Source organism: Canis lupus, chromosome 11 (assembly GCF_011100685.1).
Source record: "Canis lupus familiaris isolate Mischka breed German Shepherd chromosome 11, alternate assembly UU_Cfam_GSD_1.0, whole genome shotgun sequence".
Taxonomy (NCBI): Eukaryota; Metazoa; Chordata; class Mammalia; order Carnivora; family Canidae; genus Canis; species Canis lupus.
Window position 1 is genome coordinate 57598248 of NC_049232.1, and position 25269 is coordinate 57623516.

Below are 25269 nucleotides of genomic sequence, written 5' to 3' on the forward strand. Positions count from 1 at the left end.
ATCTAGATGCCAATTTACCAACAAAATACCTATACCTTTTCTGAGAGAAGAGTTTGAATCCAGCTTGTAGAACACAGTAGCATTTAAGGCCAACGAATGCCATTTCATCCCTCCTTTAAAGTTTGAGCTGTTACAAACCACCCAATACCTTAACTACTAAGCTATAACTGAAGGTCAGCGAGAGAGGGGAACAGTGAGAATGTTAATAAAAAATAAATTAATGCATTTTAATTTCACCTTGTACAACTCATATACATATTCATATTTTGTCTCTAAAATAATGGATCTTCCCTTATTCAGTTATTACAGTTCAACATTAACACATTTGCCAAGGTAAATAAGAGAATTCTACCAGTGCATGTTCTTAAATACTGTTTCTATTTGAACTAAATTTCCTTCAGTTTATTTGAATTTTAAACAGTAGCCCAATTTAGTATTCTATGTTGCCTTCAATGGTCTATGCAAAACAGTCTTCTGAACTTTATGTCCTGCTTTAATGAACTGCTAATAAATAACAGTCGTATTAGATTAGCACAGAATAGTTCTAAAGCATACAACTTTAAATATCCATAAAATTAAGGCAGTAGGGATCCCTGGGTGGCTCAGTGGTTGAGCACCGGCCTTCTGCCCAGGGCGTGATCCTGGAGTCTCAGGATCAAGTCCCATGTCGGGCTTCCTGCATGGAGCCTGCTTCTCTCTCTGCCTGTCTCTGCCTCTGTTTGTGTGTGTGTGTGTGTGTGTGTGTGTGTGTCTCATGAATAAATAAAATCTAAAAAAAAAAAAAAATTAAGGCAGTACTTAGGTCCTTTGACAATGTTATCTGAATGTTAGTGAATGATATAAAACTAACACAATGGGGATCCCTGGGTGGCGCAGCGGTTTGGCACCTGCCTTTGGCCCAGGGCGCGATCCTGGAGACCCGGGATTGAATCCCACGTCGGGCTCCCGGTGCATGGAGCCTGCTTCTCCCTCTGCCTATGTCTCTGCCTCTCTCTCTCTGTGTGACTATCATAAATAAATTAATAATTAAAAAAAAAAAAAAAACTAACACAATGAATTTGCATTTGGTCCTACCATTCTATCAAGTTACAAGTACTATTACTAAAGGAATAACAATACTTAATCAGTGACTATATGTCATCAAACACCAAAAATGCCCAGAATCTTTACTTCTTAGCCTTCTAAAACTGAAGGAAAGACTAGTACTTAAGATTTATATTGATATCATTACTTTTACTTTCTATCACAGGTTCAGATAAACCCATTCAAGAGTGCAAATAACATACAATTCTCTAAAAAGCTGTATGCATTATTACTGTCACCTGTCTACATCACAGACTGCCATAAAGACAGTAAACTATGCTTTCATAAAATCAAAATCTGCCCCCAGGGACGCCTGGGTGGCTCAGTGGTTGAGCATCTGCCTTTGGCTCGGGGCATGGTCCCAGAGTCCCGGGATTGAGTCCCACATCGGACTCCCCTTGAGGAGCCTGCTCTCTCTCCCTATGTCTCTGCCTCTCTCTGTGTGTCTCTTATGAATAAATAAATAAAATCTTAAAAAAAAAAAAAAAAACCACACACACACACAATCTACCCCAATCCTAATCAATTTCCTGCCAATGTATTCAATAAATCATGAGACATGCTCAAAACTACAGTCAATAAAGTGCCACACTATCTGAAAAAGCAATTCATATATCAACCCTACAGATGATGGGTAATGAGTTAATAGTGCTAGAGCAAGCTCTTAAAACACATACTTTAGTATGGTTCCATAATGCTTTTCAAGATTATCAAATATGATTTTTAATTTAACCTCAACTTATGTGGCCTATTAATTCATCCTAAACTTTAGCTTGAAATAAAACCAAAAAATTGCATTGTCAATTGTGTACATATGTAGGCAACTTCAAAGATTATACCTGCCTAGCCAAAAATCCTTGCAGGAATTCTAAAACTAGATGCTTCAAGCTTTAAAATATTGTTCCTGTAGATGCCCTCTTTAAGTGTGCTATCACATTAATTTAACACCAATCTCAGAACTTGTTCTTCCTTACTTAAACTATTAACTATATATTATGGCACTATAAAAAAGCTGCCACCATTCAATTCTCTCCCAAACAGTAGATAATTTAATCACCACAGATTTAATCATGTCTTTACTATCAGTTTTAGTAAAAAACTGCTATAGACTTAGAATCTTAGGTTAATTTCACAAACATCATACCTACAACTACAGTTTACCTACATATATAGTAAGGGTAACTTTTACAAATGTTTTCTGAACCTATCCCTTTTCAAGAGAAAACAAGAGCATGCACTAATCAAGTCTCTATGTAGCTTCTGCTTTAAATCACAGTAGTTTGGGGGATCCCTGGGTGGCTCAGTGGTTTGGTGCCAGTCTTTGGCCCAGGCTGTGAACCTAGAGTCCCAGGATCAAGTCCCGCATTGGGCTCCCTACATGGAACCTGCTTCTCTCTCTGCCTGTGTCTCTGCCTCTCTGTCTCTCATGAATAAATAAATAAATAATCATAAAATAAAACAAAACAAAATAAATAAGTAAAATTTAAAAAATAAAATAAATTAAATTACTAAATAAAATAAATATAAAATAAAATAAAATAAAATAAAATAAAATGAAATGAAATGAAAAGAAAAGAAAAGAAAAGAAAAGAAAAGAAAAGAAAAGAAAAGAAGAAAAGAAAAAAATAAATCACAGTAGTTAGGGATCCCTGAGTGGCTCAGCAGTTTAGCGCCTGCCTTTGGCCCAGGGCATGATCCTAGAGTCCCGAGATCGAGTCCCACATCAGGCTCCCTGCATGGAGCCTGCTTCTCCCTCTGCCTGTGTCTCTGCCTCTCCCTCTCTCTCTGTCTCTGTCTCTCATGAATAAGTAAAATATTAAAAAAAAAAAATCAATCAATCACAGTAGTTTAAAAACAACTCAGGATTGGTTATGAGATCTTTGCTGTGGTCCATTTCTGCTAAATTTGGCAATGTGGCACACACTGGAAGAAAGTACTTAAAAAAGCAACATTTTTAATCTCACAAAAGACCTCCAGAAAGTAGAATGTTCCTACACAATCAACCTGCCATAAACAATACATTGTAACACTACTGTGAATTATATCTAATAAAAGCAAATGAAACTAAGGTCATTAAAAAAAAAAGCTCATTAAGTTATGCATTTCACAGAGCACTTGGGTGGCTCAGTTGGTTAAGCAACTCTTGATTTCAGCTCAGGTTATAAACTCAGGGTTGTTGGAATGAGCCCTGCACTAAGCCCCACAAAGCCTCACATTCAGGATCAGCGCTGATTCTCTCTCTTCCTCTGCCCCTCCCTCCGTCCCCCCCCCCCAACTCAGACACTCTCTAAATAAATAAAATCTTTTTCAAAAAAACGTATACATTTCACATAAGTTAAAACTATTCAGAGAATCGCACAAACTATTTTAATTTGCAGTTTGGGGCAAAAGCAAGAAACAAGTTTATAGTTAGACTATGGAATGTTTTAGAAAATGCATAACCAATGCTGATTTCTAATCTGCCCATTTATGATAAAAGACATTACTGAGAATATAAAGAACCCATTAAGTTCTCACCAATTTATGAGTTTCATCATGTTGTTTAGAGAGTTTCCACAGAAGGGAAATAATATTAAGAACTTGCTGCATGACCTGCAGAGGTTCTCGCTCTATACCATTTCCAATAGAAGCAGCTAGTTGTGGAGGCACAGCTTCAATCCAGCATTCAATCAGCAATGGAATTATTATCTCAATAAATCCTTTCAAGTTTTCAGTAGATGAGAGGCCTTCATCCACACTGCCTAGTCCTCCAACCAGGTATCTAATAAGGAAGGGTAAGAATAAAAAAAAAATTAATGAGCAAAAAATATTATTCCTTGTTTAATTTAAATATTAAGTGAAAAGTACCAGTAAAAATGAAGTTCCCTGAATTGATAATTACATTGATTAAGACCAGTAAGAAAATAAAATTCTAAATGACAAAGCCGAGACTATCAAGTTTTACTTCTCATTAGGCTTTGCTAGAAATGAATAAATTAATACTTTCAAATGACTCCTCCCATCAGTAAATAAAAATCAAATCATGAGTAACTATATGAAAACTATAAAAGACAACTGCATATCTTCCCACCATTAGCCATCAATGGTCAGCAGTTAAAATTCAATACAGGAAAACTGAGTGTGGACATAACTGAAATCCTTCTTACCGTAGCCTGAACTGTGAACTGACATTTGGCTGTGAACCCCCATTTTCATAAACCTGGATGTGCTGCTGGTCGTTGGCATGTTCCTTCCAGTTGATAAAAATGGAGTTGCTAGTGGCATGGGGATTTTCTTTTTGTTCCTGAAGTCCTTCACTTTCTCTCAACCTACTGGATCCATCTGCCAAGGCCTGAAGGAATTTACTGAGTCTCACTAAGACTTTCAGCCTCCATTGCTGAGAAGTGAGTCTCCGATTAGGATTTACAGAAAGTATCCAGGACTGGGATCTGTCTCTATTTATTAGTCCTTTAGACAGCTGCTGATGAGAAATAAGTTCTACAAAATTCTTAAGCAATATACTGCTACGGCCAGTAATTAAGGCTGGGTACTGTTCCAGCAGAATGTCCAAAACTTTTAAAGAGTCCTCCTGAATTCCTTCAGTAATGTGAGTCATGGCACTAGAGAGATGGGCACTTACCAAAGGAAAAAATGGAGAAATTTGTTCAGCTCGTATTTTGGGGGCCAGGAATTGAAGAAGTTGAACTGCTGCTAATCGTACATTAGCATCTTTATCTGTAAACACAGCAGTCACTTCACTTAATATGTTTGAAAGGTGTGCATCAATTATAAATGGGTACTGAGACAAAAGGTCTTTAAGTCCAAGAAGAGCACTTTGTTTAACCCCAGCATTGTAGTGATGCATCTGTGACAGCAAATCCTAAAAATAAAAATACAGGATTTAAGTATATGTGCACATTCTAACATTTTCAAATAAACATGCTAACTAAAACCATAAACTGACAATCTTTGGGGAAACTGCTTCAATAAGTACTTTTCTAAATGTTACCAAGCTTTTACTAAGAACAGAAACATTATTTTATCCTTAAGACAGATTTAGCTCAATAAAAACATTACATAATTTTCAGTTAGAATTTTCTCTTTTTGAAATTAACCTGTATGAAGACTTAGGCATGCTATCATTTAAAGTGACAGAAATTATCATCACTATTTAAAGGCCTACTATACAGGCGCCTGGGTGGCTCAGTGGTTGAACATCTGCCTTCAGCTCAGGTCATGATTCCAGGGTCCTGGGATTGAGTCCCACATAGGGCTCCCCACAGGGAGCCCTGCCCCTCCCTCTGCCTATGTCTCTGCCTGTCTCTCATGAATAAATAAATAAAATCTTAAAAAAAAAAAGAATAAAAGAAAAATCAGGCAGCCGGTGGCTTAGCGGTTTAGCGCCGCCTTCAGCCCAGGGAGTGATCCTGGAGACCCAGGATGGAGTCCCACGTCATGCTCCCGGCATGGCGCCTGCTCCTCCCTCTGCCTGTCTCTGTCTCTCTCTGTCTAATAAATAAAATCTTAAAAAAAAAAAAAAAAATCAAACATTTGATAGGTGCATTTATACACTACTAAACAGGCACAGTCTGCCTATTTTAAGTGGTCTTTCAGGGTGTATGTGCATCCTGAGTATAACATTTGACAATTTTATTTGTGGAATAATTTATATAATCTGTGAAAAAATATAACTTCAAATACCTTTTCAATATTATTTAACCTTCAGGGCTTAAAAGCAAAACTAGAAAAAGTTTATCCTCACAAAAACTTGTTCACAAATGTTCATAATAGCATTACACCTAAGAGTGAAACTCGGTGAAGGATGGGCTAGATGGGTGATGGGTATTAAAGAGAGGGCTTGTTGTGATGAGCAGCACTAGGTGTTGTATGTAAATAATGAATCACTGAATTCTACTCCAGAAACCAATATTGCACTATATGTTAACAAAATTTAAATTAAAAAAATAAAAACAAAAACCTAAAAAAAAAGTGGCAACAACCAAATGACTATCAACGGATATGTGATAAAATGTGGCATAACCATGCACTGTAATACTATTCAACAATACAAAGGAATGGAGTACTGTTCTCAGAGATACTTTATAACATGGATGAACCTCAAAACATGCTAAGTAAAAGACCAGTAACAAAAGACCATGTATCAAAAAAAAAAAAAAAAAAAGACCATGGGGATCCCTGGGTGGCGCAGCGGTTTAGCGCCTGCCTTTGGCCCAGGGCACGATCCTGGAGACCCGGGATCGAATCCCACATCGGGCTCCCGGTGCATGGAGCCTGCTTCTCCCTCTGCCTATGTCTCTGCCTCTCTCTCTCTGTGACTATCGTAAATAAATAAAAATTAAAAAAAAAAAGACCATGTATCATATTGTTGCATTTATATTAAATGACCAGAATAAGCAAATCTATACAGATAAAAGGTAGGTTAGTGGCTGTGTAGAGCAAAGGGAAAAGAATGGGCAGTGACTTCTAATAGGCATAGGTTTTCTTTCTGGCATGATAATTATGTCCTAAAATTAGATTATGGTGATAATAGCATAACTCTGCAAATACATTTAAAAACTACAGAATGGTACACTTTAAGTAGGCTCCACGCTGGGCATGGAGCCCAACACAGGGCTTGAACTCACAACCCCCAGATCAAGACCTGAGCTGAGTCCAAGAGTCAGACACTTAACCAATGAGTCACCCAGGTGCCCCTGGAATTTTATAATGCAAAAGTTACATTTCAATGAAGTTGTCAAAATTGTAGGCAAAATCATTGCTAAAACTTCACACATTTACTACAAACCTATATATTATGTGCTATGTAAGGCTAAAAAATAAGACAATTACCTTCATAAACTATAAAAACAGCTAAAAAGTTATCATACCAAAAACTTGATACATCAACAAGATAAACACAAGAATTATCTCTAGATCATATATCAAATCATCAAACAGGTACACAATAGAAAAATGACTGTGGGTTTAGTTGAGCAAGTCTTTCTAGAGGAGGTAGGAAAGCTACATTGGCAACTCAGATTTGGTTAATAAACTCCAAACTTCAGCCATCAGTAAACCCTGAGAATTAAAACAACTTTTCACAAAAAAAGGTGATTTCAAAGAAAATGTTATTTATCAAAACAATAGTTACCATTTACCTTTATGTTAAGTTTTCTGTTGTTTGTTGGAAGAGTTCCATCTTCTTTGAGCTGCTCAGGGAGATATATAGTCTTTGTTTTAAAGTTTGTAACAGTAGCATTTTCTAATTTGGGTTTCTTTTTACCAACTTTTAGTTTTACTTTTTGAAAATCATCTTGGCGTTTTCTTTTTTTGGTCATTCTTGAGTGCTACAGTGAAAAGAATTTTAAAACAATGGGCAAAAAAAGATAAATTCTAAAATAATAAAGGTGTTTTCTAACATTTACATTACTCTAAAATACATTTCAAAGATAATCAAAAATTAAGACCTATGCGGAAAGGATCAAAGTACTAAATGGAAAATAGCTTTACCAAGAAGTATATCTTAGTCAATAATGTAAACAGGGGTCATCAACAATAAGGTAACAATCCAGCCACAGGTTTGTCAAGGGTTTTTAGCCATGGAACCTTTGTCAAGTAATTGTACTAAATGAAAATCTTTTGAAATAACCCCTCACCCAGAGTTTTGGGGGAATGAGTGGGCAACACACAGATTACTAGAGATGTATCTGCTCCTGGCCCCTAAAAGTCCCTAAGGAACCTCTACTAACAAAACAAAGTTTTTAAATGCAGCCTATAATAGAAAAAGTTTCATGAACCTAAGCTGATGCTTGAAAGAAATATAAGATACAGAAATATGCAGCAAGGAGAGTTAATGAACATTTCATGAGCAAGGAAAACAATAGATCAGTAGAGAAAAAGCCTAGTATAGGCAAAAATGTGGTATCAGCATTTTGGACACCAGGCTTAGGTTCAGACTAGATATAAACAGAAAACGGTATCCAGGGCACCTGGGTGGCTCAGTGGTAGAACATCTGCCTTTGGCTCAGGTTGTGATCCCAGGATTCCGGGATCAAGTCCTGCATCAGGATCTCTGCTGGAGCCTGCTTCTCCCTCCGCTTGTATCTCTGCCTCCCTCTCTGTCTCTCTCATGAATAAAGTTTAAAAAAACGGTACTCAAAAGCAGGATAAAAAACAGTATAAAAGAAAATAAAGTGCAACAGAGAGAAAAGGAGCAAAGACCAACTAGGCCATTGTTGTAATAAATAACTTGGGCATAAACATGCCATCTTGCACTTTCCCGTCTACATATTTTTTCAATTAACATCTAAATCTTCCCACTTACACACAAAATCTTTGATCTGATCCTCCTACTCATTCCCAGGCCACTTCTTAAATCCTTTATTTCTACCTAGATTGTTTAGTAGTTTCCCCCATCAGTATGCCTGCCTTATTTCTAGTATCTACTCCCTAGCCCATTTGCTGGAGTCATGAGAGGGTTCTTTCTAAACACAGATCTGACCAAGACTCATGAGTTTTCAGCTGTTTCTTTACTCACTTACAGTAAAAACTCCATAGCTTGACATATCACGTCCTTCCTAACTTCCTCTCCAGCTTTATCTTCCCACAAGCTAACATCTATCTAAAAAATAGCCTCCTATACCAGGAACTAGCCCAACTCTTCTTGAAACCTTTTCCAGCATGCTGCAAAAACTGAATTCTGCTTGCCTCTGTACACCCACTAGAATAGATAAGTACCTCTGAAATAAATAAAACTTCTTCTTGGTCTATCATAATTACCCTGTGTCCAGGTACTTAAAAAAAAAAAAAAAAGACACAATACAATAAATGAGGACCCAAAAAAACCCCAAAAAAACCTTGAGTAAAATGAAGATTTACATTTATTGTGAAATAAAATAGCTTGTGCCAGACCAAGCAGCTCAAGTTCCAGGAATCCAGAAGCTAATCATCTATAACATTACATACAAATTTACATAATTTCAAGGTTTCATTTTATTTTTTTAAAGATTTTATTTATTTATTCATGAGAGACAGAGAGAGAGAGAGACAGAGACAGAGAGAGGCAGAGACACAGGCAGAGGGAGAAGCAGGCTCCAGGCGGGGAGCCCAACATGGGACTCGATCCCGGGTTTCCAGGATCAGGCCCAGGGCTGAAGGTGGCACTAAAGCCCTGAGCCACCCAGGCTGCCCGATTTCAAGGTTCTAATACATTAGAGCCCCTTGAGATAGATAGGATTTGGCTACATAGGTTAAGAGCAGATTCTAGAGCCAGATTGATTTAGTTCTTTATCCAGAATACCACTTTCTAGCTGTAGTTAAAAACTGTGCCTCAGGGATCCCCGGGTAGGCGCAGCGGTTTAGTGCCTGCCTTTGGCCCAGGGCGCGATCCTAGAGACCCGGGATCGAATCCCACGACGGGCTCCCGGTGCGTGGAGCCTGCTTCTCCCTCTGCCTGTGTCTCTGCCTCTCTCTCTGTGTGACTATCATAAATAAATAAAAATTAAAAAAAAAAAAAAACTGTGCCTCAGTTTCATCCACAAAATAGGAATAATAATACATACCCAAAAAATTAAATAAAACTTACATCATACAATTATTACGAGGTAGGATTAATGAGGAGCAAATGAGTTCCTATTTGTAAAACTCTGAGCATTTATACCTGGCACTGTTAAACATGTATGCTAAAAGCACAAACATGTATATTTTCTTAAAAGTCTCAGGACCAGTACAAATCACATATAGTATTAAATGCATTACGTACGTTAGCATTCAATTCTCACAAAACCACATGCATTATGTATATTAGCATTCAATTCTCACAAAACCACGTAAGGAAAGTGGTACTAAACCCATCTTAAAGATGTGGCTCAGAAAGATTTGTCAGACCTGTATTAGGAAGTTGAAGAGGGACTTAATACACCAAAGAGAGCTCTGCAAAATCAGCTTTATGTCACATATAGTGGAATTAAGGTGAGGATTGGAAACCTGAGTGGCAAAATGGCTTATCTTGACTTCATTTATACCTATTCAAGTTTTCATCCCACCCACACCTCTAGTTATTCTAGTTTTTAAAAATGGGTAAGCAAAAATCTAAAAAAAAAAAAATTCGCATGGCCTCTTTTAATTTAAAAAAAAGGGGGGAGGGGGCAGCCCCGGTGGCTCAGCGGTTTAGAGCCTGCCTTCGGTCCAGGGAGTGATCCTGGAGACCCCAGATCGAGTCCCACGTCGGGCTCCCTGCATGGAGCCTGCTTTTCCCTTTGCCTGTGTCTCTGCCTCTTTTCTCTCTCTGTCTCTCTCATGAATAAATAAATAAATCTTTGAGGGGGGGGAAAAAAAAAACTTTATTAAGCAAGCACACTTTTTGAGCTTTCCCTACAATTTTATTACTAGCTAGTACCAGAGATGAAAATAAATGGTACAAGACAGAAAAATCAAATGAATCAACCCAACTCACCAATCCTCCGTGTTATTTTTAGCCACTATATCTGGCCTGTGTCCAACACAGTCTTGTCAAGGTCTATGCTGTATCACTTTGTATCACTTTGTGTCCGTCACACTAATTTCCCTAATAAGAAAGCCTAAGAGGGCTGATCGCCATTCCTCGACTTTTGAAGCCGGGACCATTATTTTATGATACGCAGAGAACATTTTTATACTAGGAACTTTTATTTTTTTTTTTTTTTTTTTTTTTTTTTTTTTTTTAATTTATCTATGATAGTCACAGAGAGAGAGGCAGAGACACAAGCAGAGGGAGAAGCAGGCTCCATGCACCGAGAGCCCAACGCGGGACCCGATCCCGGGTCTCCAGGACCGCACCCTGGGCCAAAGGCAGGCGCCAAACCACTGCGCCACCCAGGGATCCCTACTAGGAACTTTTAAAGCTCTATTAACCAATTTGTCATTTTCACTTCAAAATAAAGATTTATTTTTTTATTTTTTTTTTTTTAGGGCTGCCCGGCTGGGCAAGCCTGTGGAGCCTGTAAAAAGCACGCCAACTCTGGATCTCAGGTTGACACTGGGTGTAGCGAGCGAGGACTTAAAAATCTCTTAAAAACAAGTCAATAAAACACAAATAAGATTTTTTTCATAGCACGGCAAGTCAAATGGTTTGACTAAAGCTACTCTGCAGCAGCCGGTATGGAACAGGAGGTACCAACTCCAGCCTTAAGGGGCTGAACTTTCACATCGCTGCCACCTCCCACGCGGGGGGGGGGGGGGGGAGCCCCTGAAGTTTGAGAACTGAACATTTCACAGATTCCAATCAATTTGCAGGTCTCCTGGATTGTCAACACAAGGGGAGATTCTCGCGGGCCTGAAAATGTCCACCGACCGAATCGAATTCCAGCTAGGCTTGTCTGCCACCCCCGATTTCCAACCTCCTTCGCAAAATAAATAAATAATAAATTAATGAAACTGTAATAACGCGTGTACTGCAGTTTTCCTTTTGATGGTTTCCCCGTCAACCCCTTCCTCTCCCGAGTTCCTCCCGACTCTACAGAAGGGGCCGGGGGAGAGACCCGGGACTTCCCAGAAAGTGGACGCCCCCCCGAGGGGCCGCCCGCGCCGCCCCCGCCGCCCGCGCCGCCCGCACACCTGGAGCGCGGCGGGGGCCCGGGAGGGGACGCCCGCTCCTCCCCGCCGTCCGCCGCCGTCCGGCGTCCCACACGGCAAGAAGAGCCCCCCGGGCCGCCAGCGCTCCCGTCCCTTCCCCTCCCGGCGGCCGCGGGGCCCAAATCGAGGCTCCCCGGCCTAAAAGTGCCTCCGCCGCGAAACGGCGCGAACCGGCCCAGTCACTCGAGGCGCTCCACACGCCCGCGGGCCGCCCCGCCCCGCCCCGCCCCCGCCCTGCCCCGCCGCGCGCCCAGGCCCCGCTCCGCCCCCCGCCCCCCGCCCCCCCACCGGGGCGCGCGGACCGGCCACGGCTCGGCCTGGCCCGCCTGGGCCGCGCGGACCGGGGGAGCCACGGCCCCGCGCGCCCGTCCCGCGCCCCGGGAGGGCCCGGCCCGACGGGCGGCGGCCGCTCACCTGAGGGCCCGGCTGGGACCGGGGCGCGGAGCGGAGGACAGAGCGTCCGAGCGGAAGCCCGCGGGGCGACGGCGCGCGCCACCGGCCTCAGCCCCTCGCTCCCCGAGCGTGTTTTCAAATCGCCTCGTCCTCACGCGGCCGCGTCTCCTTCCGCCGCCCGGAAACCAGGGCCCCTCCCCCGCCGCGCCGCGCTCACGTGACCGCGGCCCGCAGCCGCGCGCAGCCGGGGAGGCGGGAGCGGGAGCGCGAGCGCCAGGCCCCGCCCCCGGGAGGAGGGGGCCCGCCGGAAGCCCCCTGCGCTCGCGGAGGCCGGCGCGGGACGGAGCGCGGCCGCGGACCTGCGGGGCGGGCGAGGCGGGGCGGGGGCGGGGGCCGGAGGCGTCGCCCGGGTTCCCGCGGCGCGAGAGCGTGCCTCTGCTCCCCTCCGTGCTCCATGGCTCCCCGGACCCGGTGCCACATTCAGAGAACAGAAGTTGAACCGAAATGGAGCGGGGGGGGGGGGGGGGGGGCCGCGGGAAAAGTTTCGGGCCGCTGGAACCCGGGAGTTCCCGAGGACTTTAACCTGGATGGAGCGCTTCGCAACTGCCGGGCCGAGGGCAACGTACACCTATAGTCGCTGAAGCCTGAAAGTCTTCGTCGAGGGTTTTTTGTTTTTTTTTTTTTCCCCCTGATGTTTCAAAATCTCAGCCCTGAGATTGCAACGGCTGAAATGAAGTGGGCCCCGCTCCCCCGGGGAAGTTCAGGGAGGACCTGAATGTCTAGAAAGGAGATGAGAAAGGAAGGAGAGTGCTTGTTGGAAAGAATAATCCTTGCCAAAGACTGGCAGGTAGGGTGGAGGGAAGACACCCCCCCGCCCTCCCCCCCGGGTATGGGTGGGAGACCATGATTCAGATTTGTCTCTACAGCTTATCAGTTTATAAGACAGAAAAGCTGACAGCCCTATGAGCCTCCGTTGATGAGCAGAGACCCGAGCCCTGGGACAGAGACCATTCCTGTTCTAGGATGAGAGATGAAGCAGAGCCAGATACCCCCCTCCCCCTCCCCTGGCGACACACAATCTGCCTTGAATCCACCATAAACCAACATTTGGGAGTCCCCAGCATCCTACAGTATTACATGATGTTAAAAGTTGTGAAACGGGATCAGAAGAGGAAAGGTTTATTGCCACCCATCATGTCCCCTAAACTCCAGGTTCCTAGCTAACAGCTTACTCAACATTTCCTTTGACATCCTATTTGCATCTCAGGGTGCACTTGTCCAAAATGGAACTCCTGATCACACCCCCCCACCCCACCCCACCCCACCCCCGAAATGTATTCCTGCTACAGCTTCTTCATCTCAAATAGCAATTTCATCCTTCTGGTTACTCAAGCCAAAAACCCAAAGAAGGTCTTCTTTCTTCCGCATCTCACACCTAACTCATCAGGAGATTACTTCAAATGTTACCTGACTTCCACCACTTAGCACCACCTCCCTCGCTATCACCGTGGTCCAAGCCATCTCATGATCACGATAGAAGATCTCTGAATGGGTTTCCTGTTTCCATTATTACACTCTAGTGTCTCCCCCCTACGGTCTAATATCAGCAGAAAAGCTATGTGATTAATTTAAAATCTAAGGTCAGGTCACGCTTTTGCTCAAAACCCCTCAACTCCCCATGTCATTTGGAATAAAGCCAGAATCCTTATCATAGCCTCAAGATCTGCCGTATTCTGAAATATCACTGAACTTCTGGACACTCCTACAACTCTCCTGTTTTCACTCTTCTCCAGCCAACCTCCCTTGCTTCTTGTCTGTGGCAAAGTGGCACTGGTGGTGATGTAAGTAACAGAAGTGCTTGGCCTGGCTAAAGGAAGTATGCCATGAGGAATCATGTTCAAGAAAAAAGGAAAACAAAAAATAAGAAATCTGATCTTTATTTTTTTTAAATAATTTTTTTATTTGAGAGAGAGAGAAAAACCAAGAACATAAGTTGAAAAGACAGGAAGAGGGAGAAGCAGGCACTCTACTGAGCAGGAAACTAATGCCAGGCTCAATCCCAGACCCCTGGGATCATGATGAGCCCAAGGCAGACGTTTGACAGACTGAGCCTCTCAAGCACCATGAAATCTGATCTTTAAATTTTGGTGAACAAGCACATTTTTTTTTCCTATTTTTAAAACACTGGGGTGCCTGGCTGGTTCAGTCAGTAGAACTTGAGACTCTTGATCTTGAAGTTATGAATCCAAGCAGTACAATGGGTATAGAAGTAACTTAAAAATAAATTATAAAAGGGGTGCCTGGGGGAATCCCTGGGTGGCTCAGGAGTTTAGCGCCTGCCTTTGGCCCAGGGCGCAATCCTGGAGTCCCGGGATCGAGTCCTGGTCGGGCTCCTGACATGGAGCCTGCTTCTCCCTCTGTCTTCTCCCTCTGTCTGTGTCTCTGCCTCTCCCTCTCTCTCTCTCTCTCTCTCTGTGTGTGTGTGCTGTGTGTCTATCATGAATAAATAAATCTTTTAAAAATTAAAAAAAAAAAAGGGATGCCTGAGGGGTGCCTGGGTAGCTCCATGAGTTAAGCCTCTGTCTTTGGCTCAGGTCATAATCCTGGAATCCAAGGAAGGAGCCCTGGGTCAGGCTCACAGCTCAGCAGGGAGTCTGCTTCTCCCTCTGCCCCCCCCTTTTGTGTTCTCCCTAGTTCACTTTCTCAAATAAATACATAAAATCTTTAAAAAATAAAAATAAAAGAAGTGTCGTGTGACTCAGTCAAGTGTCCAACTCTTGATCTTGGCTCCAGTCATCTCAGGGTGGTGAGATCAAGCCCTATATTGGGCTCCACACTCAGTGGGGTGTCTGCTTGTGATTTTCTCCATCTACCCCTCCCCCGCTCAAGCACATGTGCTCTCTAAATAAATACATAAATAAAATCTTAAAAAAATAAAATCCAAAAAACAAAACACTGTGTGGGCTAAACAAAATTCTTATAAGCAGGTTACTTACTAGTTTACAACCTCTGGTTTAAGACATGAAAAGTATGTTTACAAAAGGAAGCTTTTTCCAACTCTAAGTTATGAACTCAATAGTTACAAGAGTCACCTGCTTAGCTGAGCCAGAATAGACCTTTGATAAATGACAGTCATGTAGCAAGGTCTTTAACCCTTGCCAAAAAAACATGCATTCTAAAATCGTGGCATACTTCATTTTCAAAACTCTGTCCAGTTAGCCACAGAAACTCCGAGTATTTTAGTTTCTTGGGGCTTCTGTAACAAAGTATCACAAGCTTGGTGGCTAAACAACAGAAATTTGTTAATTCTGGAGACTAGAAGTCTGAGATCATGGTTTGGCAGGATTGGTTCTTTCTGGGCAGCCCCGGGGGGCTCAGCGGTTTGGTGCTGCCTTCAGTCCAGGGTGTGATCCTGGAGACCTGGGATCGAGTCCCACGTCAGGCTCCCTGCGTGGAGCCTGCTTCTCCCTCTGCCTGTGTCTCTGCCTCTCTCTTTCTCTCTCTCTCTCTGTCTCTCTCTCTCTGTCTCTCATAAATAAATAAATAAAATCATTAAAAAAAAAGGATTGGTTCTTTCTGAGGGCTCTAAGGGAGATGCTGCTTCCTTCATGCCTTCTCCTAGCTTCCGGTAGCCTTAGATGTTCCTTGGGTTGTAGATAAATTCTCTCTCTTCACATTGTCTTCCCTCTGTGTGTGTCTGTGTCCAGAGTTCCTCTTTCTATGAGGACACCAGTCAGATTAGGGCCCACCCAAATGACCTCATTTTTTATTTGATTACCTCTGTAAAAACCCTGTTTCCAAATAAGGACACCTTCTGAGGTGGTAGGGGTACTAACTCATCTTTTATGAGGGACACAACTCAGCTCCTAACCGACACCAAGATCTGTGTCCAGAAATATCTATATTTAATAGGAACAACCTCTCTTTTTTGTCTATGCTCAGGAGCATCGCAGAAGTCTAGATTAAGAAACTTACTCCTGCACAATTTATATAACCTTTGCAGCTTCTCTGTTTCTTTCTCTCTTTTTAATATTTTATTTATTTATTCATGAGAGATACAGAGACAGAAGCAGAGACCTAGGTAGAGGGAGAAGCAAGCTCCCTGAGGGGAGCCTGATGTGGGACTCAATCTTAGGACCCTTCCCGGGGATCATGACCTGAGCCAAAGGCAGATGCTTAACCACTAAACCACCCAGGTGCCCCACAGCTTCTCTTTTTCTTAACCAGGCTTCCTAGTTAATATTTACTTAGGAAATAGGGTAACACTTCTAAAAATAAAAAAGTTTAATAAGCTTGATTTATAATGTAAAGGCAAACAATAAAAACATAAACATTAAATTAACTCTTACCTTATTTTTCAAAGCTACTGCTAACACGAAAAGCAGAGACTCTGAAGAAAGCCTAAAAGGATGACTTCAAATTTGTTGCTATAACCACAGACAAAAATTCAAAACCCATTCTCCAGGAGTTGATTGATATGATGTATGCAAATTACTTAGGTTACTGCCTGGTACACTTTAAACCCTAGATAAATAGCAACAAATGTTACTATTAATGATATGTTATCATTGTGCAAAATAAAACTTTTAGTTAGGCTTCCTAGATAAGAAAGTAACAAGAAACTCGTTCTGACTTTAAATTAAAAGGAATTTATTGAGATAGCGGGTAACACACAGATGGCCAGGAAGGTTGCTGATCCCAGGTTTGAAAAAAGACAGGAAGGAAGAACACCAGCTAGGAGCACAACCATCAATATACCACAAATATCAGTCCAAGACATAAGAATTGGAAATGAGGAAGTAAAATCATCTCCATTTGATGATATGATTGTATATCTGAAAAAAATCAATTGTAAACCTACTACAAACAATAAAAATTCAGAAAAAGTAAAGCAATATAAAACTAATATTCAGAAATCAATAGATTTCACCTATACAAACAAAAACTAGTTAGACAATAGAATGGAAAAAGAAGCCCCATTTACAACAGCAATCAAAACAGATAAAATTGCTGGGGTGGCTTGGGTGGCTCAGTCAGTTAAGCATCCTACTTTTGATTTTGGCTCAGGTCATAACCTCAGGGTTGTTAGATCAAAGCCCCCCACAGAGCTCCTCATTGAGCCCCACATGGGGCTCTATGCTCAGCAGGAAGTCTGCATCTCTGCTCTCCCTCTGCCCTTCCCCCTGCTCACTTGCTTGTTCTTCTCTCTCTCTCTCAAATAAGTAAATCTTTTTTAAAGATAGATAAAATTCCTAGGACTGAATAAGAAATCAGATTAGAATAGTCAATATCCTACAAATGTCAATTTTCCCTGAAGGTATTGGTAAATTGAATGAGATCCCAATATATATGTCAACAGATTGGGGCTTTTCTCTAGACCTACACAAGCTGATTAAAATTTGCACATGAAAAAAACTAAACAAGAAAAAAAAAAAAGAAAGAAAAAAAACTAAACAAGAATAGCCAAGAAAATTTTGAAAAAGAAAAGCAATGAGGAGGAATCAGCCCTACTAAATACAGAAGCACATTCTAAAAAACTCAATAATTTAAAAAGTGGATTTTGTCATATGAACAGACAAACCAACAGAACAAAATACAAAGTCCAGAAATAGACCAATATGAAAACAAGAATTTAATACATTGTAAGGTAAATATCTTCCATCAATAGTATAAAGATAAATGATTTGCACAAATAGGGAGCCATTTGGAAAAAGATAAAGTTGGGTTCATACTTTACATGTTATATTTGAAGATGTAAATTTAAAAAAAAAAAAACAAATCTATAAAAATCTCAGAAAACAAAATTTTATTTTATTACTTTGACCCTGTATTAGGACTTGAAATCTAAATACCAGAGAGAAAAGTTTTAAAAATTTGATTGCAGGCTTTCCCCAAAACATTCTGAAATCTTCCACATGATCAAAGGGGAAAAAAAAGGGGGGGGAGAGAAAATAAAAAGTAAAGGCAAATAACAAATTTGGAAACATATTTGCAACTCATATCACAAGTAAAGGATTAATTTTCTTAATATACAAAGAATTCTTAGAAACAAAAAAAAGGGCAGCCAGCTAGGCTTAGCGGTTTAGCGCAGCCTTCAGGCCAGGGTGTGATCCTGGGGACCTGGGATCGAGTCCCACATTGGGCTCCCTGCATGGAGCCTGATTCTCCCTCTACCTGTGTCTCTGCCTCTTTCTCTGTGTCTCTCCTGAATAAATAAATAAAATCTTTAAAAAAAAATATGAAGTGCTTGATAGGAAATACTGATATCCATACAGTTTGTAGAAAAAGAAATATAAATCACCCTCACGTAAAAAATAAATAAATAAATAAAATAAATTTTAAAAAGTCACCCTCACATAAAAGATATTATGCCTGACGCACAACAAGAGAAATGCAAATTAAAATATGATAATTTTTCTTACTTTTTACGGTTATCAAAATTCAAGAATTTGACAACGTACCAGTTAGTGACACTGGAGAAGCATCCCTCTCACATATTGTTAGTAGCAGTATAAACTCTACAAAAGATGTACTTGCAAGAATTTAATTTGGCTAGGAGTAACAGTAAAACATAAAAAAAGTATTAGTTTCTCACATTAAAGTCAAGAAGTTAATTCCTCACTTGAAAATCAAGATGCAAGCAGACTCCAGGAAGTTCTTCTTTCAGAAGATAGAAGGGGTGAGTTTGAAGCAAGAGAGCATTGCTTAATAATCAGAACTACAACTTTATAAAAGTTTTAAGCAACTAAATAAAATAACGGAAGCATCAGAAAAAATTAAGTAATTATAATGTGTAATATGGGGGTTGAGGAGACTTTCTTTGAAAAGATAGGAAACCTAGAAGCCATTGAAGAAGAATGTAGACAGAGTTCACAACACTAGAAAAATGTAATATGATATGGCAAATGATACCATAAACATAGACAAAAGGCAAAAAAAATAGCATAGGGGAAAGATTTGTAACACATATGAAAGATAAGTGATTGATAACTGCAATATACAAGGAGTTTTTACAAATTATTGAGAAAATGACAAAAACAATCCAATGAGAAAAAAGGCCTAAAGCTGTGAATAGCAATTCACACGTACAAAAATCCAAATGATCAATAAACTTTGCAAGCCTGCTCAACCTCACAATTGTCAGGGAAATGTAAATTAATACAACAATGAGGTATGACTTCTGACTTACCAAATTCACAACAATTATAAAGCAATATAACACCTACTGCTGGTGAGGATACAAGGAAAAGTGTATTTTCTATGTTTGCTACTGGAAATGTAAAATAATGCCACCATTTGGGAAATAAGTCCGGAAATATCTAAACAAAGTTTTCTTTAAATTCATATTCTTTCGGGATGCCTGGGTGGCTCAGTGATTGAGAGTCTGCCTTTGGCTCAGGACTTGATCCCAGGGTCCCTGATGGAGTCCCTGCATAGGGCTCTGGGAAGGAAGACTGCTTCTCTCTCTGCCTGTGTCTCTGCCTCTCCCTCTGTATCTCTCATGGATAAAAATCTTAAAAATAAATAAATTCGTATTTCGTTCAATCTAGTGATCCCATCCCCTGAGAACTTATCCCGTAGCTATAAAAGCATCGGTCCAAAATATATTTATTTGGGGATCCCTGGGTGGCTCAGCAGTTTAGTGCCTGCCTTCAGCCCAGGACATGATCCTGGAGTCCTGGGATCGAGTCCCACATCAGGCTCCCTGCATGGAGCCTGCTTCTCCCTCTGTCTGTGACTCTGCCTCTTTCTCTCTCTCTCTCTCTTTCTCTCTCTCATGAATAAATAAATAAAATCTTTAAAATATATATATATATATGTTTATTTATTTCAACAATATTTGAGTACCAATACATTGGGAAGAAAATGGATATATGGGGCACCTGGCTGGCTCAGACAGTGGAGCACACGACTTTTGATCTTGAGGTCATGAGTTTAAGCCCCACATTGGTTATGGAGCCTACTTAAAAAGAAAGACAAGAAAAAGAAGAAAGAAAGAAAGAAAGAAAGAAAGAAAGAAAGAAAGAAAGAAAGAAAGAAAGAAAGAAAGAAAGAAAGAAAGAAAGAAAGAGAAAATGGATATGGATAAATAAAGGCACAGTTTAATAAATTGTGATACCCTAATTGTGTTTTGGAGCTATTAAAGGGACTGAGTTCCATCTATTTCAGTTAAGTTTGTTTGAAGATATTTTTCCTTGATGTATTTTCAAGTAAAATAAGAACCTGCATGAAAGTATATATAATCCTAATCACGCTGTTACAAAATAAACCAAAAATGCATGTATTTTGTTTTGTTTTGTTTTGTTTTTTTGTGGGGGGGGGGGTGTTAGGGATATTGAGCATCTTTTTTTTTTTTAAGTAGACTCCACACCCAGTGGGAGCCCAATGCAGGGCTTGAACTCACAACCCTGAGATCAGAACCTGAACTGCCCTTCTCTGAGAGAACACCAAATGGCGGATGACGCCGGTGCTGCAGAAGGGCCCAGAGGCCCAGAGGCCGAGAGGCCCAGAGCTCATGGAGGCAAGGCGGAGAACAAGGAGTGGATCCCCGTCACCAAGTTGGGCCGCCTAGTCAAGGACATGAAGATCAAGTCCCTGGAGGAGATATATCTCTTTTCTCTGCCCATCAAGGAACCTGAGATCATTGACTTCTTCTTGGGGGCATCCCTCAAGGACGAGGTCTTGAAAATCATGCCCGTGCAAAAGCAGCCCCGTGCTGGCCAGCGGACCAGGTTCAAGGCATTTGTTGCCATCGGAGATTACAATGGACGCATGGGTCTGGGTGTCAAGTGCTCCAAGGAGGTAGCCACTGCCATCCGTGGAGTCATCATCCTGGCCAAGCTTTCCATCGTCCCCATGCAATGAGGCTACTGGGGGAACAAGATAGGCAAGCCCCACTGTCCCATGCAAGGTGACCGACCGGTCGCTGTGGTTCTGTGCTGGTGCGTCTCATCCCTGCCCCCAGAGGCACTGGCATTGTCTCAGCCCCTGTGCCCAAGAAGCTACTGATGATGGCTGATATTGATGACTGCTACACTTCAGCCAGGGGCTGCACTGCCACCCTGGGGAACTTTGCCAAGGCTACTTTTGATGCGATCTCCAAAACCTACAGCTATCTCGCCCCTGATCTCTGTGTTTACCAAGTCTCCTTATCAGCAATTCACTGACCATCTTGTAAAGACCCACACCAGAGTCTCCATGCAGAGGACCCAGGCTCCAGCTGTGGCTACCACATAGTTTTATACAAGAAAAATAAAAGTGAATTAAAGCTTAAAAAAAAAAAAGAAAAGAAAAGAACCTGAGCTGAGATCAAGAATCAGGCAGCCCGGGTGGCTCAGCGGTTTAGCACCGCCTTCAGCCCAGGGTGTAATCGTGGAGACCTGGGATCGAGTCCCATGTCAGGCTTCCATATTCTATGCAGGAGCCTGCTTCTCCCTCTGCCTGTGTCTCTGCCTCTCTCTCTCTCTCTGTGTCTCTCACGAATAAATAAATAAATAAAATCTTTAAAAAAAGAAAAAAAAAAAGGAATCAGACACTTAGCCAATTAAGTGGCCCAGGCATCCCCAGAAATGCATGTATTTGTATGTGACCATGGAAACATGGAGAATGTGTAAAACATTACAGGTCAGAAAGTTATTAATTACCTGGGAGGAACTGAAGCAAGGAGAGATGTGTAAATAGCAATAGGTGATTGAAAGAATGGTTATCAAAAATTAAAATAAAATAATATTTAATGCCTTAATGTTAAGTATGAGTTTTTTTATTTTAACATAATACATTTTCAAAACTGGGAAATTGAAGTTGTTACAATACTATTAACTCAGGTACAGATCACATCTGGATCTGATTGGTTTTTCTAATAAGCACTAATTTTTATGGCTTTATTAATATATAAATGATACACAAAAACCTGTGCATATTTAATGTATACAACGTGTTGAGTTTGGACATACATCTGCACCTATGATACCATCACCACAAATCAAGGTAATAAACACATCCATCATCCCTGAAAGTTTCTCTGTGCCCCTTTGCTTTAAAAAGAAAAAAAATAAAATTTCTAGTACAGAACACTGAACACAAGATCTACCCTCTTGAGTTTTTAAGTGCACAAGACCATATTGATAACTATACACGCTCTGTCCTATGGGAATTGTCTAGAACTAACAGATCTTGCATAAATGTAACTTTATACCCATTGAACATCAACTTCCATCTCCCTGTCCCCTGGCAATCACCATTCTATTTTCTGCTTCTCTAAGTTGGACTAGTTCAGATACCTCATTATTTGTCCAAGCTTTGATTTTTAAATGCATGCCTGACCATTTCCCAAAATTTGAGACATTAATAAACCCTATAATAACATACTAATAAGTTCCATTACAAAGTTCTGAAGAAGACTACTCTTAAGTAGTAAACTTCCCAATTTTGTTTCCTAAGAGGCTAAAAAACAGACCACAGGGATCCCTGGGTGGCGCAGCGGTTTGGCGCCTGCCTTTGGCCCAGGGCACGATCCTGGAGACGCGGGATCGAATCCCATGTCAGGCTCCCGATGCATGGAGCCTGCTTCTCCCTCTGCCTGTGTCTCTGCCTCTCTCTCTCTCTCTCTCTCTCTCTGTGACTATCATAAATAAAAAATAAAAAAAAAAATTAAAAAAAAAAAACACAGACCACATATTTTAAGAAAGTACATCCTTTAAGAAATTGTTTTGTAAAAGTCACATGACCATTGCAGAGGTTAAATTGCCACCTTGCAGATTCTACACATATCCATAGTCACTACAAATATTTTCCCACATCAGGATATTACTTTGCTGCTCTCAGAAATCCTGATAAACAGGAGAAGTTTGGCAATTTCCACAGCTAGAGATTGAAAAAAAGTGTTCTGTTTGGATCCAGATGAACATCCTTGAACCCACAATGGAAGTCAGAAGGTTGATATTCATATTCCCAATGATGATGCTCAGAGGTTTAACAGATACAGCTTTAATCTATTGAAATAGTCATCCCAGTACCTCCCAGTTGAATATCAACCCTGAAGAAACTAAGCCATAAGGACATACATATCTAGTAAAGCATAAAGTTAAGCTCTGAATCCACATCTCAAAACCCCTAAGTTTACAGGGAAAGAAATCAGACAATTTTCCTTATAGTAAATATAGTAAATAGTTAACGGAAACTTTAAAATTACAAAGAAGGTAGTCACAGAGCCTGGGGCATTATTTCTAAGATACTATTCCTTAGAGCAGCATTTTGCAATTAGCGTATTATATTTATAGTCAGAAACTTACATTTAAAAAAAATTACTTCAAAATTTTTAGGATATTAAATAGCACACTTGCACACAAAGCTACTCTGTAGTTACCACTAATTCCTGAAAACAATAGATGGATAAACATGAGGCCCACCAAGTAGTTCAATAATTTTCCATGGTTCTGAAAGTTCAACAGATTAATTTTTAATTTTCTCATATGTGAGCAATTACTTTTTCTTCTCTGCATTTTAGAAAATAACAAAACTTGAATTTTCTTATTGTATTTATAGTAGCTAGATTCCTAATTCACTTGTAATAATTTGCATTTAATATAAAATATGGAATACAAACATTAAATATGTAAGAATGATAAATATATATAGAAAACAGGCATTCTTTTCAGTGGAGGGAATGAACTGCTACTTTTGAGGAAGACATTTTAGTGTGTAGGAAGAAGCTATAAAGCTTAGACTTCCACTGATTTATGTATAAGAGATGTATAAGAATGTTGATCCCATCAATGTTTATAGACTGAAAAATCAGAAAGTATAGATGTCCAGCAATCAGTGAATATATATATTTAAGTATGGCAAATCTTTAAGAAAGAATACACAAAGACTTTAAAAACAGGATTTTTAAAAAGATTTATTTATTTATTTATTTATTTATTTATTTATTTATTTAGAGGGTGGAAAAGTATGCAGTGGAGAGAGCCAGAGGGAAAGGGAGAGTCTCAAGTAGACTCCACACTGAGTACCAAGCTTAATCTTAATCTCAGGGCCCTGAGATCACAGCCAGAGCCAACACCAAGAGTCAGACATTTAACCAACTGTGCCACCCAATTACCCCTTAAAAAAGTGTTTTTAAAGACTAAGTATCAGGGGAACTCTTCAGTGGAAAAAATCACTATTTTGCAAACCTTAATGAACAAATGGTTCTAATGGATCTAAGAAAGATCATCAATAGTTTATTAAATCATAGAGAGTGAAACAGACATTATGTACCTTCTTGTATTCTTACTAAGGCTTTATTTTCAAGGAATCTCTATACCCAGCATGGGGTTTGGACTCAGAACCCTTGAGATCAAGAGTCATATGCTCCACTGACTGAACCAGCCAGATGCCCCCAGCTATTATGTACCTTCTTTTTTTTTTTTTTTTTTTTTAGGATTTTATTTATTCATTCATGAGAAACACACAGAGAGAGGCAGTGACATAGGCAGAGGGAGAAGAAGCAGGCTCCCTACAAGGAGCCCAATGTGGGATCTGATCCCAGGACCTCAAGATCACAACCTGAGCCAAAGGCAAACGCTCAACCACTGAGCCACCCAAGTGTTCCAACATTATGTACCTTCTTCTGAAAGCACACAATACTACCTTTTAAAAAGTCTTGCCGGATAATTTACAAGTGAATCTGATTAAGCCTAAATCTAACAATTTATGGAAACTAAAAGCAGAGAAGCATATTAACTACATTACAGCAATACAATCAGTACAATCTAGATGTGAAAAACTCAATGAGGCAAACAACCTGGTTTCTGTTAACAAAGGTTGTTTTGAAAGGATAAAAGGAGACTGAATAGATGAAGAGAATTTTAAGTGCTATATCAACCAATTATAATGTATGGATTTTCCAAGGATACTGGATTCACATAAACAAACCATAAATTATGTATATGGCAATCAGGGAAATATGAACATTAGACATTTCATAATATTAAGAAATCTTGAATAATAAAGCAACTTTAATTATCTTGAGAAAGAGCTCTCTCTTAATAAATAGTGAAAGGGAATAAAGAGAAAATGAGTGGGAAATATCAGAGAGGGAGACAGAACATGAGAGACACCTAACTCTGGGAAATGAACAAGGGGTAGTGGAAGGGGAGGTGGGCAGGGGGATGGGGTGACTGGGTGATGGGCACTGAGTGGGGCACTTGATGGGATGAGCAT

The 25269-nt window shown here is 40.6% G+C and overlaps 2 protein-coding genes and 1 pseudogene across 2 annotated transcripts in view; 2 read left to right on the top strand and 1 right to left on the bottom strand.

The window, feature by feature from the left end:
• The window catches only part of TEX10 (testis expressed 10), a 64006-nt gene extending 51743 nt beyond the window's left edge, over positions 1 to 12263 (bottom strand). Inside the window, exons 1-4 of the mRNA XM_038552932.1 lie at positions 12088 to 12263; positions 7221 to 7409; positions 4230 to 4942; positions 3601 to 3844 (exon numbers count right to left, since the gene is read on the bottom strand). Of these exons, the coding sequence (XP_038408860.1) occupies positions 3601 to 3844; positions 4230 to 4942; positions 7221 to 7400 (1137 nt within the window). The 5' untranslated portion in view covers positions 7401 to 7409; positions 12088 to 12263. The remainder of the gene's footprint in view (positions 1 to 3600; positions 3845 to 4229; positions 4943 to 7220; positions 7410 to 12087) is intronic.
• On the top strand, positions 11200 to 12564 carry LOC119876831 (basic proline-rich protein-like). Its single transcript, XM_038553296.1, has 3 exons — positions 11200 to 11211; positions 11335 to 11411; positions 11499 to 12564. Exons 1-3 carry the CDS (start codon positions 11200 to 11202, stop codon positions 12562 to 12564), a joined length of 1155 nt encoding a protein of 384 aa, XP_038409224.1.
• Positions 12565 to 20492: 7928 nt separating this feature from the next.
• Positions 20493 to 21342, top strand: LOC481631 (annotated as a pseudogene).
• The last annotated feature ends 3927 nt before the right edge of the window (positions 21343 to 25269 follow it).

Coding starts and splice junctions, on each gene's coding strand:
- LOC119876831 (XM_038553296.1), top strand. Junction 11,412..11,498: donor CCGAATCGAATTCCAGCTAG/GCTTGTCTGCCA, acceptor CGTGTACTGCAG/TTTTCCTTTTGATGGTTTCC.